Source organism: Acomys russatus, chromosome 6 (genome assembly GCF_903995435.1).
Source record: "Acomys russatus chromosome 6, mAcoRus1.1, whole genome shotgun sequence".
NCBI lineage: Eukaryota > Metazoa > Chordata > Mammalia > Rodentia > Muridae > Acomys > Acomys russatus.
Genome location: NC_067142.1, coordinates 60,080,947 through 60,094,203, shown reverse-complemented (window position 1 = coordinate 60,094,203; position 13,257 = coordinate 60,080,947). Strand labels below are relative to the sequence as shown.

General features: G+C 37.4%; 1 protein-coding gene across 4 annotated transcripts in view; it reads right to left on the bottom strand.

Moving 5' to 3' along the window:
- The window catches only part of Kifap3 (kinesin associated protein 3), a 134,466-nt gene that overhangs the window by 34,082 nt on the left and 87,127 nt on the right, over positions 1-13,257 (bottom strand). For all 4 annotated transcript variants that reach the window (XM_051147727.1, XM_051147729.1, XM_051147730.1 and 1 more), the window contains exon 17: positions 11,718-11,803. In XM_051147727.1, the coding sequence (XP_051003684.1) occupies positions 11,718-11,803 (86 nt within the window). The remainder of the gene's footprint in view (positions 1-11,717; positions 11,804-13,257) is intronic.

The following is a 13,257-nucleotide window of genomic DNA, read 5'->3' as shown; positions in this document are numbered from 1 at the left end:
AATGTAAAATACGAGGCCTAGAGTATTGAGATAACCTGTCTTGGGCTATAGGGGGGTGAGGGCTATGCAGAACTGCAGCCCTCTTGGAGTATAGGGAAACAAACAGGATACACATTTTTCAGGCCACTATACAGTACAGTCTATTTTGAAGACCATAGTAAATGACCCCCAGGTGATAACTTTCACCTCTAAGATTTTGTGAATGGGCTGAGCTGTTGCCTAAGTGATGCTAGTCTGGTAAGTACATTAAATCACATTGTATTCTTAATTATTTGCTTTCTGATATATGTATGCTTGAGAGATTATTATATTCTGGTTTCTCTTTAGATTATATAAAAATTTCACCTTTTACTTGAGAGAGTATTGGGGAAGCAGCTTAAAAATAATATACATGGAGAAGTTTTACTGGCTACAGATTTGGGTAGTTCAACTTGTTTTTCTAAAAATTCAACAAAGTACTAAGCGATAGTACAGGCACTGTGGACAGATTTTATGTAATTTACCCAAAGTACAAAATATAACCTTGAACCTGTTTAAAATGTATGTGATTTCAAGAGGAAACTGTTTAGTTCTATCAGCTTTCTTTTCTGTGCTCAACTAAACTCTTTTGCAAGAAGATAGTATATTCGATGGGACAGTCACTTTATAAGGTCTAATTACATGTCATTAAAGAGATAAGGGGAACTTGGCTTTTATTTTTTACCTAAAAGATGAGTTAGTTACAAGTCATCCACAGTTCAATAATACACCTTATAACACTAGAAATCCTACCAATCCCACATGAGATGCCAGAACTAAGTATTTCTGAACATTTATTTTTTATTTATTTTATAAATGAGTGGCATCCCTAAGTAGCTTATTTCATTTGGCAAAAAAGATAAAATTAACTTTTGGTTTTGTCTAGAAAAAATACAAAATTTCTGAACAAAAGGATATTCAAGGGAAATGCAAGATCTAGTTGTGTTATTACAATTTAAGTTTCAAGCACATATGTTGAGTTGTTGGTATAAAAATAGTAATTAAAAGTCAGCCATTGCCCAGAGCATGTAAAGCCATGGGCTGAACCATACCACTAATATTAGAGCTTGCTTCCAATAGTACTTGAGAAATGTTACAAATATTGGTAAAAGATATACCCCCTAATGTATTCATGTTATTTACCCTAGTTATGCTGAATAAAGAAAAAAATTCCCACTTACTCAGTTATTATACCATTTTGTAAGATATTATTATCTTAACTCCTTAAAAAAAAAAAACAAAAAACAAAAAACAACACCTCGGGGATGGCAAGATGGCTCAATAAGTAAAGGTACTTTCACTAATACTTGATGACCCAAGTACAATCACCAGACCCACACAGTGAAAGAAATGACTACTGTAAGTTGTCCTCTGACCTCCATATGTATGCTGTGCTGCGTGCACATGTGTACACACACACACACACACACACACACACACACACACACTTAAAGTTAAAAAACTAAAAATATGTAATAAATGTGTAAGTAGATGGCTCATCACAATGATCCCCAAAGCTTCAACTCCCTTTTTACCCTATGTATTCTTAATGGTATTTGTGTGTGTGTGTGTGTTTCTGTGTATCTTCATGTGCACATGTGTGAGTGCATGTGCATGCATGTGCATGCAGAGTGTCAGCCTTGAGTGTTGGTCCTCACGCTGTCTACCTTGGTTTTGGAGACATGGTCACTCACTGGCCTAGAACTCAATCAACAGTCTAGGCTGGCAACCCAGTGAGGCGCAGGGACTCTGCTGTCCCTTCCTACCCAGTGTAGGCCAGAAAAGGGCATTAGATTTCATTATAGATGGTTGTGAGCCACCATGTGGTTGCTGGGAATTGAACTTGGCACCTTTGGGAAAGCAGCTGGTGCTCTTAACCTCTGAGCCATCTCTCTAGCCTTGGCATTTTTACTTATTTATTTATTTTTTTATTATCAGTTTAGGACTGAATTGTCCTCTAGGCTTGATGTATCACAACATTATGAGGCTAATATATATAGCAGCAATGACAGAACGTACTGCCGTTTTCACTTAAAACAAGTTTTGGGATGGCGAGATGGCTCGGTGGCTCGGGGGCTAAAAGGTACCTGTAGATAAACTGAATGACCAGAAGTTAATCTCTGGAATCCACACAATCGAAGGGGTCAGCAAGCTATCTGCTGACCTCGACCTCTGCATGTGCACTGTGATAAGTGCATGCTACACACATGTGTATACAAAATAAATAAAATTAAAAGCTTAATGTGATTTCAAGTATGTATTTGTAGTAAGTAAAATGGCCTTTGAGTTTCAGTACTGCACTAAAGTCAAGTCTAATGTTTACAACTGGCATAGTGACTAACGTGTATTACTGCTGAAAGGGTCACAACAAAAATAGTTTGGGGGGAAAAACAAAAATAGAAGGTAAGAGGAGGGAGGTCACTTAATAGTAAACTATTAGTCACTTAGGAAACAAAAAATTACATCCTCCAAAAGCCTCAGCAATATTTACAGACTCCTGCTGTAAAACCACATTGCCATGCTCAGCAGCGCTGGCGTGAGAGGCAGCCTGAGAATGGAGAGTTATGTTTCTCTGTTATAACAGATCTGAATTAAGATAGTAAGAAATATCAATCAAGTTATTAAAAGATTCTCCTTTTAAAATCTAGAGGAGTTAGAACATTTCTTTAAAAAAATTTTAGTAGCTAATGTTAAAGACTATCATCATTTTATTTAGAGGCTAAGTATGACACATTTTACAGATATTGAACGTGTGTTTCAGTTTCTTCTAGTGAGTGATGGCCTAATTAATGCTTTCAAGTATTTACCAAGTAAAGTGTCTTAGAATGAAATATCTATTTTATAACATACTACTTATTTAAACAATTTAAATTGGTTCCTTATCTAGAAAAAAGTGAGGGTTGTTTTGCTACAGATTCTGATGAACTAATTTCTGTGTCTGGGAAGTTTTATCTGAGTTGCTGAAAATATAAGATTTAATTAAATTTGTTAAGAGTGTACCTAGAAAGCTAAGCAGTGGCCCTGGAGTGCTCAAGACATAGTTTTAAAGAATTAAATTCAAAGTATATCAACTACCATCCATTAACTAAAGAACTGACAATCTTCTTTTCCCTAAAGATTTTATTTTATTTTTTGGCATATACATCTATATTATTACACATAAATAAAAAAATTACATACCTCAAGAAGAACCACAAAACAGTCAGGGATTATAGGAATGTTACATTCATGGTGTTTTGGCTAACTGTATTTGGCAACCTTGTAGAAAATATCTTTCCTATCTTAGTGATTCTAGAATTCTGAATGAGAATCAATATCATATCGCATCTCTGTCAACTTAAAACAACTATTCGTTGTTTAGGGGTTAAGATGTCTTTAGGTCTAGATAGATGTTTTAAGACACGACCATCTTAAAGACACAGGAAGCCTTTCACCCTAGTAGCCCCACGCAACAGACACAGCATCCCAGCCCAGTCCCCTGTTCCTACAAACACAGCATCAGTCCCCTCTTCATATAGCCCTCCTTCATGTCACTGAAAAGCAATGAAATGCCTTATATTCCAACCATTCTGTAAGCGCTGGCCAACCCCACAGGAACCCCCAAGAATGTACTTTAATCACCACAGCAGAATTCTTTTTCCCCTGTGTCTTAGAGTCTGAGTTAATAATGTGATATGCTGTAATACAAAGAACACGAGCAGGCAGGTGACCTAGGTCGCACTCACACTTCTGAGGCTAACTCAAGTATACGTCCTGCGAACAGATACTCTATTTTTAGTCTCAGGATTTTTTACTTGCCAAAAAAATTAAGGTTACTTAAGCTCTAAAATTATGTAAATAAAAACTACAATAAATATCTTTTACTTCATCAAGGTGTTAAAGAATTATCAAAATAACTGAGAGTACTGGTAGTACATAGCCTCGCAGCCCCAAAAGAGTAGAGTCAAAAATGAATAAACTCAGCATACTAGCATCGATTCCCCATAGCATGCTTCTGGGATTCCTAACACTCTTTCACATGCCCACTCTCCATCCCACACCAGGAAGCAGCTACGAGAAATTAAGCAGTTGTCCAGCTAGGTCATATCCAACTCCATCAAGCCTTTGTAGGAATGCTCCAGGGAGACACTTCTCCTCACTGCTGAAACACTCTTTCATGAGGTGTGTATTCCTGGGTTCTGTCTTTAAGTTTTGGCTCTACCCTGAATTTAAAGGAAAACATGTTTTGCCTTTTATTTTCCTCTCATCTCAGCTTCTGACATTATGATCTTACGCACTCAGGTTCCATAAACTCTGATGTGTCACCAAAGACTTATGGTTTGATTTTACATGGAATGTGCCATCCTTTTTGAAGTTCTACATCATTTTGTTTACTATTTAACTATTGAAACATTCTGAGGCTTACCCAGCCTATTATCAGAGTCTGGGCATTATCAGGGAAACTTGTGTCACTGGCTTCCGTCACACCTTGTATCTGATTAACACACTCTAGGATAACACAGAGCTACACAGCTCTGCTTTGTGTCCTGGAGCAATTGATGGGAAACAGATTTTTCTCCTTCTTTAATCTGGCAGCCCCTTAATTGAGACTGTAATATGGTTTATTTAATATAATTTTTATACTAAATTAAAACAAGTTTAGAATAGTCCAGTTTTTTAAGGCTAAGTAGCTCCAAAAGGAGGCTTTTTATAGCTTAACAATATTCTCTCAATAATATACCTACACTTATGTGTTTATGATAAACATGCATTCAATAAAGTTGTTGGCTTTTATACACACACTACCTCTTTCTCACCACTAGGTCCCTAGTGTGGACCTTTACATAGTCTCAACTAAGGCAAATTTTAAAGCAGACCTTTAGGTCTGATTATCTCCTCAGACCAACTTTTTTTTAAGGTATGAGGAGACTAACCTATACAACAACATTGTAAATATTCCACATTAAATAAAATTTATTTAAGGAAGAAACCACAAATTTTCTTTTTTTATGCTTTGTTTGGCTTTCAAGTCCAACTGTGGTCAATTAAATGAAAAATAAGATGTGTAAGAATCAGGGAAGGAATATACAAACACATTCATGTATATGTATTTTCTTTTGTTTATTTAATTTCTAACAAGCTGGAAAAATGTTCCAAATTTTTATGTGATACAAAAATGAACTATAAAAGAGGGCCAATCAAACTTGGCATTAAGTATAATTTCATTGCACAGAATTAAGAAAAATCTAAAAAAACGTAATTACACTGCTAAATTAAAAATTACAATGCCTATAAACAGGAACCAGCTCTAGCTGTTTGGCAAGATGAATTTACAAGTTCTATCAACAATCCAGTTGAAAAATCCCTGCTCTGTGTCTACACCCAAGTTACATGCCAATTATAAGTGAGAGCAAGGCTGGAGAGATGCCTCAGTGGCTAAAAGGCTCACTCCTCTAATGTGAGAACCCAATCTCAGATTCCCAGAACCAAGATAAAGCTGGCTGCTACCTTGCGCCTCTACAATCCAAATGCTCCATAGCAAAATGGCAGGCAGACACAGGACAATAAGCAGAAGCTCATGCGCTAACCAGACTCAGTGAACAAGAGTACCCTGTTTCAAATAAGGGGAAGAGTGAGGACGAACAACATAGGTTATATTCTAATCAACACAGGACCCTCACTCACACACACACACACAAACACACACACACACACACACGCAGCACACACACACATGCAGCACACACATACACACACGCAGCACACACACACATGCAGCACACACATACACACACGCAGCACACACACACACGCAGCACACACACATCACACACATACACAGACACACACACGCAGTACACACACACACACGCAGCACACACACGCACACATACAGACAGAGCAGGGGAGGTAAAAAAAAAGAGAGATTTTTAAAAGGTGTCTACCCATTTTATTCAATTCTTAAGCGTTATCTGCTTTTTAAAAGACTGATTTCTAATCCTAACACAACAAATTTTTTTTTGTAATTTCAAGTAATGTCAGATACATTTTCAAGTGTTCTCCTTGGCAGCAAGATTATTAAACAAACCGGCCTTTCTGCCAGACAGAGGCTTTCTTGGAAATCTTTGTTAGGAAGGTTAACAATTAATGTAGAGAGACTACATTTATACCTTCATTAGTTTATCTCATTTAAATAGTTTTAATATAAAACTGTCTTTACTTATAAGATAATAACTTACTTTTCTAAGTTATTACTTTGATTATTAGAACACATTTATTCTGTCCGTGAACATCATTAATTATTGAAAAAGGAAGAACTACCATTCAAAAATCTCAGTGACCCAAATGGGTTGGCATGAAAGCACAGAGCCACACTGGGACACTGGTGGTCAGAAAGACAAAGGACACTGGATTGTAGCAGAGAGCCTAGTTACACCACCTTCTCTTGTAAGTTCTAAGTAACTGGCATGGAACATCTACTGAGGCCATGTCACACTCTTGTTCTGGGATGACTAGCGCACTTGGTAGATTCTAGGTCTCAAGGCTCTCCACAGTCTACACTGTGATATGCAAGGGCTTTGTGCTGCTGAGTTACGTATGCTTACTAGTCATCTTAGTGTCAGGCACACACATTATGTGCACAGTAAACACACTTTAAATGTATGACATCCCATCATATCTGAAGAGGAATTTGTTTGCCAGTTTGAGAGTAATTTTTAAGGTTCTCAAACACTTCCCTCAGAGTTTAGGAGATACGAAGGGCAAGAGTGTAATTGGGTTTCAGAAACTCTGTAGACAGATGTGTACGTTCTTCTCCTTTCATGATTCCCACGGCCCAGGGAAAAGGCAATGTTCCACGGCCTCAGTCTTGAGGTCTGACTAGCTGTGTTCTCTCATAGGGGCTCCCTGCTCATTCCTGCACTGGCACCAGCCCTCGCCTCTCTAAGCTACAAGCAACCCCCACTGCACAGCAACAACTTACTGGTACCACCACCGAGGCTGCAGCATGTGATACATGCAACCTCTTTGGTTCACAAGGAGGCATCACACATCAGTTTCAATTCATGAGTTAAGGCCTCTGGCCCAACTACAGTGACCAAATCATCACGATAACAGTATTTGCAAAATGTGGGGGCCAAATCCGTTACTGAAGATGGTGTATTTTCCTAACGCATTCGTGTTTAGCTTTTGTTACTGTTGTTCCACAGTTTGTGTCATCAGTGGCACATGTAAGTTTTTAAAGTACAAATGACCTTTAGCTATAAAGGTCTTATCTATCTTGTTAATTTTTGAATTATAATAGTTGCTGTAGGAAATCAAAATATAGGACTGAAAAGCATCTTAAAAGGTCATCCACTCCCGTCACAGGTGGATTTCTAAAAAAGTCCTTATAGAATTAACTACTTAGCCATTATCACTTAGCATTCCCAGAGATTTTATTGTCCCTTGATATCTTTATTTAGTGCTTTACCACTTTGCTGTTCACAATCAATGTTTCTCCTGCTTCAAACATGCCAAGCACCTTTTATTTCTTAAGTAGATTTAAGACAGATAATTTGCATCTTCTACTGTGATCATAGTATCTGGCCTCAAAGAACCGAAGACTGGCAGCTTTTGTGCAGGTAGAAGAATTGCTGCACATTATTAAGGAAGAGGGGCAGGATGATTGTGTTTTCAGGATACAACAGCACAATTGTACATATGTACTCAGGTACACAAGACCTGGACAAGTTCAACTCAGACAAAGGCCTAGCATGGGAGTGTGTGGGGGCACAAAATCCCATGCCTCGCTATTGGTAAAGAATAGCTCCTGAGAGAAGGAATTTTATTTATTTAAGGTTGTGGCCTCTGGTAGGTCTAAATTTTTTCAAGACAGGATTTTCTCTGTGTAGCCCCAGGTGTCCTGGAAATCACTTTATAGACTAGGCTGGCCTCAAACTCACAGAGATCCACCTGCCTCTGCCTCCTGAGTGCTGGGACTAAAGGTGTGTGCCACCACAGAACAGTAATTTGATTGATGGGCTTAAATAAAAAGCAAATGGGGATACAAAGGTGGATTGGTATGAAATAGGGAGGTGGATCAGGGTGGAGATGGAGAAGTGGGTCAAATGTGAATATGTTCAAAACACAATACATAAAATTCTCAAATAATAAGAATTAAAAGAAGATGCTTAGTTCCTCCAATTTCCCCTAAATGAGGATATTTGGAAAACTGGGAGTATAATTTTGGTTTGAGATTAACTTAAAAATTCAGTTTCTCTCCCCTCTCTCTCCTCTTTCTTCTCTCCTCTATCTCTCTCCTCTCTCCCTCCTCTCTCTCCTTTCTCCTCCCCTCTCCCCTTTGTAGCCCTGGCTGTCCTGGACTCACTTTGTAGACAAGGCTGGCCTTGAACTCACAGGAATCAGCCTGCCTCTGCCTCCTTGCTGAGTGCTGTGATTAAAGGCGTGTGCCACTGTGCCTGGCTAAAAATTGAGTTTAAATCAAAATGAGTTACTATAAAATCAGAACATGAATCATTTAACTAACAAGGTATTTTCCCAGTAGAAAAGGCAATTTCTTTTTTAATATTTAAAGGTCCTTTAAAAAAGTTTTTCAATTAATTGTCTTATTTTGTAAATTATCATAGCATGAAAATTTTTAAAAATTCTAAATCCACCCAGTCTGTGGGGTAACTTCAAACATAAACAATGAACAGCAATATATCTGTCCAAAGTACATATTCGAATAACATTGATTAATTCAAAACAATAAGCAGGCTATCTTCTCATCTTACTTAAAATCAAAATAAAAAAAATACTTAGATATTTAGTTGCCTTAAAAAAGGGAAATATTGGTCCAAATAATTTACATATAAATTCCTCAGCTAGTTTGAGTATTCATTCAGGTTAAGTATAAAACCCATGACCATCATATGTTAAATGAAACATGAGCATGGTCTCTAGCCCTTACAGCAAGTCTCTAAGGGTCAAAAATGTCATTGTAAACTGGGTGGTCACAATCTTAAATGGGTTCCTGAGAAGATTTAGCATATCTGTTTTAAAAAATTAGTTGAATTATAGGTGTGGTAGAGTAACTTGCCACCTCCTTAAAGACAAAGATTGAATTATGATCAGAGCTTCTACCTGAGTGAGGAGAATCATGTTTTTAGTCTGCTATAATTCTTTACTGTCTAGCTAAAGTTAGACCTACATTTTAATAACAGAAATGTAAAACAACTATGTTTTGAGTAGATCAGACTTGTTTCCATATCCTGGTGCCTTTCCACTGGCTTTGCTGGATTTCATTCCTAAGAAACACAACCTGGATCTGAGCCAGTTGAACAGCACTGCCGGCTTCTAAATTACATGAATCACTCACGTGAATATCTTTAAATAGTTTAATAAGTCTATCTTAAAAGTAAGTTATTCAAATGAACATTTTTCAGTGTGAACAGACTACTACCATATGGCATCATATCAAATACTGATTTCATAATCCAATACAGAGATGCACAGAGAGATCAAGTGAACTAAATCTTTCAATACTTGTTTGGAGTTTTGCTTTTTATCAACTTGAAAGTGGCACTGTAGGGAGCCACATAAACACGGCAAGCTGTTATATCACAGATTAATTTTACTGATTCTTCTTTGTCATTTTCATGACAAGAAAGCTTTTGTTATCTAACACTGTTTTCTCTGCGGCTTTACAGCTTAATGCTGACTACAGGTTGTAAATCTCCACAGGGAGGAGGGGTCGGCGAAGAGATGCCTGTTTTGTTTTGTTTTTTAAATGAGTATAATTTTAATACAGTAGTAGAAGCAGAAGTCAAAATTAACATAAAGGATGCTAGAGGAAGCGAGGGAATAAGGTAAAGTATAGATCTTAAGATAAAATCAGAAAAAACTTGTGGCTGCAGAGAAGAAGGGAGGCTGCAGTGTCTGGACAGCAGCGTGCATGAGGTGGAGGCCACTCCAAGTAAAAGGCAAGGGTGGTGAACGCAGATTGTGTATTTAACTGGAATAAAATATCTTATCCTGTTACATATTCATGTTTTGTGCCAGTTACTTTTACATTAAGGCTACCTTTAGAGCTATAACTAATTTATACTGAAATAAAACACCTATTATGCCAATCTAAACACATCTTCCTTTTTTCAATAGGGGGCAACAACACCGACAGCTTACTGCTTTCCTCACTGACGAAAGAGAATCACACATGTGGAACTTTACCATGTCCCTTATTCTTACATTAAGTATTTTATAGGCAATGATATTGTCATATAGTTGAAAATGGTATATATACCAGTAAGTATATTAAATATTTTATGTTTATAAGCTCCATGGCCATTCCTATCCAGCTATGATATATTGGTAAAGATTCCATATATGTATACATGTATATATGTATATATGTATATATATTCTCTATTCTGACTTAAACAGAATAGACACAACATTGGTAGGTAAAGATAGAGATTTCTCTCTCTTTCTCTCCCTCCCTCTCCCTCCCTCTCCCTTTCCCTCTCTCTCTCTTTTTGGTTTTCCAAGACAGGGTCTCTCTGTGTAGCCCTGGCTGTCCTGGACTCACTTTGTAGACCAGGCTGGCCTCGAACTCAAAGCGATCTGCCTGCCTCTGCCTCCCAAGTGCTGGGATTAAAGGCATGTGCCACCACTGCCCAGTTGAGAGAGAGTTTTAAAAGGTGACTACCCATTTTATTCAATTCTTAATCATTCCTTTTTCTCTGCTTTTTAAAAGAGTGATTTCTAATCCTAAACCAATAAATTTTTCTTTGTAACTTGAAATATTGTCAGATACATTTTAAACTAAAACAACATTGTATCGACTTAATTAAAAACCACTGTGAGGTACTTAGTCCAGGCTAAAAAGCAGCTGACATGAAATGAGATGAATTTCTAAAATAAAATCGGGGAAATTAACAAGAAAGTTTCTGCTGTTAATTTTCTACTTTACAATAAAATCACTAACAGAAATGTCAACTCAATTTATTTTTAAAATCACTAACAGAAATGTCAACTCTATTTTTAACAGACTAGGTAATTGGTTTTTAAAAATGTTTATTGATTTGTTTGATTGATAAGCTCCCCAAAGCAATGAATAGCCTACAATCAAAAAATTTAAAACATGGCAGAAATGAAGTTCAAAGAAGGCAGCAAGCATCATCAGATACAGCAACAGTTAAAAATTATTCAGAACCACGGCACACCCTAGCTTAATGGCTCACATCCATGAAGAACTATATGGTGGCATCCTAACTTTTTGGGAGAAATCTTTAAAATCAGCTAGTTTCTAATCCAAGATGTAGCCCATCCCTTTAGTCATGTATACTTTAAAACACCCCAGAATCAAACATAACATGAAAACTTTTGTATTTCCAATTATTCATAAGTCTATGTATATAACAAAAATTATCAAATAACTAATAAAAATACTTTAAATAGTCTGATCTCTTTTCACAGACACTGCTACCCACCTCCCTTTTTCTATATATGCTTCTGAAAAGAACGGATTCTAGGATGACACAGAGATCAGACTGTGAACTGTAGCTATGTACAATTTTTAAAGAGCCTATGGGGAAAAGCTGAAAGCCAAAATACCCTGGATCATAGAATTTTCTAGATCTTAACAGAATACCAAGTTGTGTTAACACCAATAATTCAATGGTAGGTTGAACTTTTTCACAAAATAAAATCAGTATAGTTTTTGTAGAGAGACTACTTACTGCGATAATGTCTAAAGTGTTATCACAGACTTTCCGGATCTCATTATTTTTATCATGCATCAGGTCTATGAGATATGCTGGAGCTTCTGGATCAGAGTGGTTAAAGACACAAGATGAATTGGGATTGTAGCTCTTCCATCATTTAGAAATTATACATCATTATGGCAGCATACACCACACACACACACACACACACACACACACACACACACACCATTGGGTAAACTTATTTCATATGAAAACGAATAAGAACAAATAGTGAATCAGTCAAATCTCATATAATTGCTATAGTAAGAAGAAAAATTGGAGTCATGACATGTCATTTTAATATAAAAGTCATTTTAAAATAGAAAATTTTAAAGAAATAATGAAACATGTGACAAATATAAGCTATAATTAGATAACCCAGAGAAACAAAATAGTTCAACCAAGAACATGAAAGTGAAAACTGAACATGAAGTAGACACAACAGACTCCTAGGAGAAGTACAAGGCAGGGAGTAAGACAACTTCTGAACACGGGGTCTCTTGTTAGCCAGCAACTCAGCAAGTAGGCTGGGCTGCCTAGCCAGTGAGTCCCAGGGCCCTTACCTCCTGCTCAGCACTGAGGTTACTCGCTCACACCATCATACCCACTGCCTGATGAGGGGTCTAGGAAACGAACTTAGGCCCTCAAGCTTGCAAAACCAGCACTTGAATGTGAGCTGTCTTCCTGGCCTCCTTTCCTAGCCTTACTGTGTATTACATTTTCTAACCTTCTCTGTTTACATATAATATTACTACATATAAAAATTCCTCATTATGAGTGGATGCCATTTCAAAAGAATAACAAAATAGAATTCAAGCAAATGTAGAAGCAAGGAAACTGAACACTATGTAAATTTTAGGTAAGTACTGGTTTTTAGAAGGCACTAATTAAAATGTTAAGTTGTATGGAGATCTGTTATTTTGTAACACACACACATTTGAAGGGCGATACTCTAGACATCTACACAATGCTGCTTCTAGAGGCACTGAGTTACTAGTTAAAATCTCCAGTGCCAGGTGTGGGATACCTCCTGATTTATTATTATTGGTCAGAGAGAGAGACCATAGAGGCTTCCAAAACAATACATGCTTTTGTTATTACTGCTAGTCGTCCACAAGAACCAGATGATAACACCTTACTACCGAAGAAAAAACACACTTTGGCTGCAAGACATAGAGAAATTAAGTGGCAACTGAGCTGGGAATCATCTCCTTGCTGGCTAGCCCTCTAAGTGCCAGAAGGTTATATGATAGCTGCTGGAAGAGAGAATGCAGCGGTGGGCTAAACCCTGTGAGCTACAATATCACCCTGTCAGGCCGACGTGCTCACCTGTGCAGCAGTGGCAGGACTGTTACAGAGGAGCCAGCTGCTAACTCTTGGACTGCAAACTCAGTCAGAACCCATGCTTGGGAGGGTTACAGGCCTGATGGAAAACCAACTACTGTTGTTTAGCTAAGTTTCTCTAGCATCAGACTGCCTTCTAAATATCTGTGTCATACACATAGAGAAATGC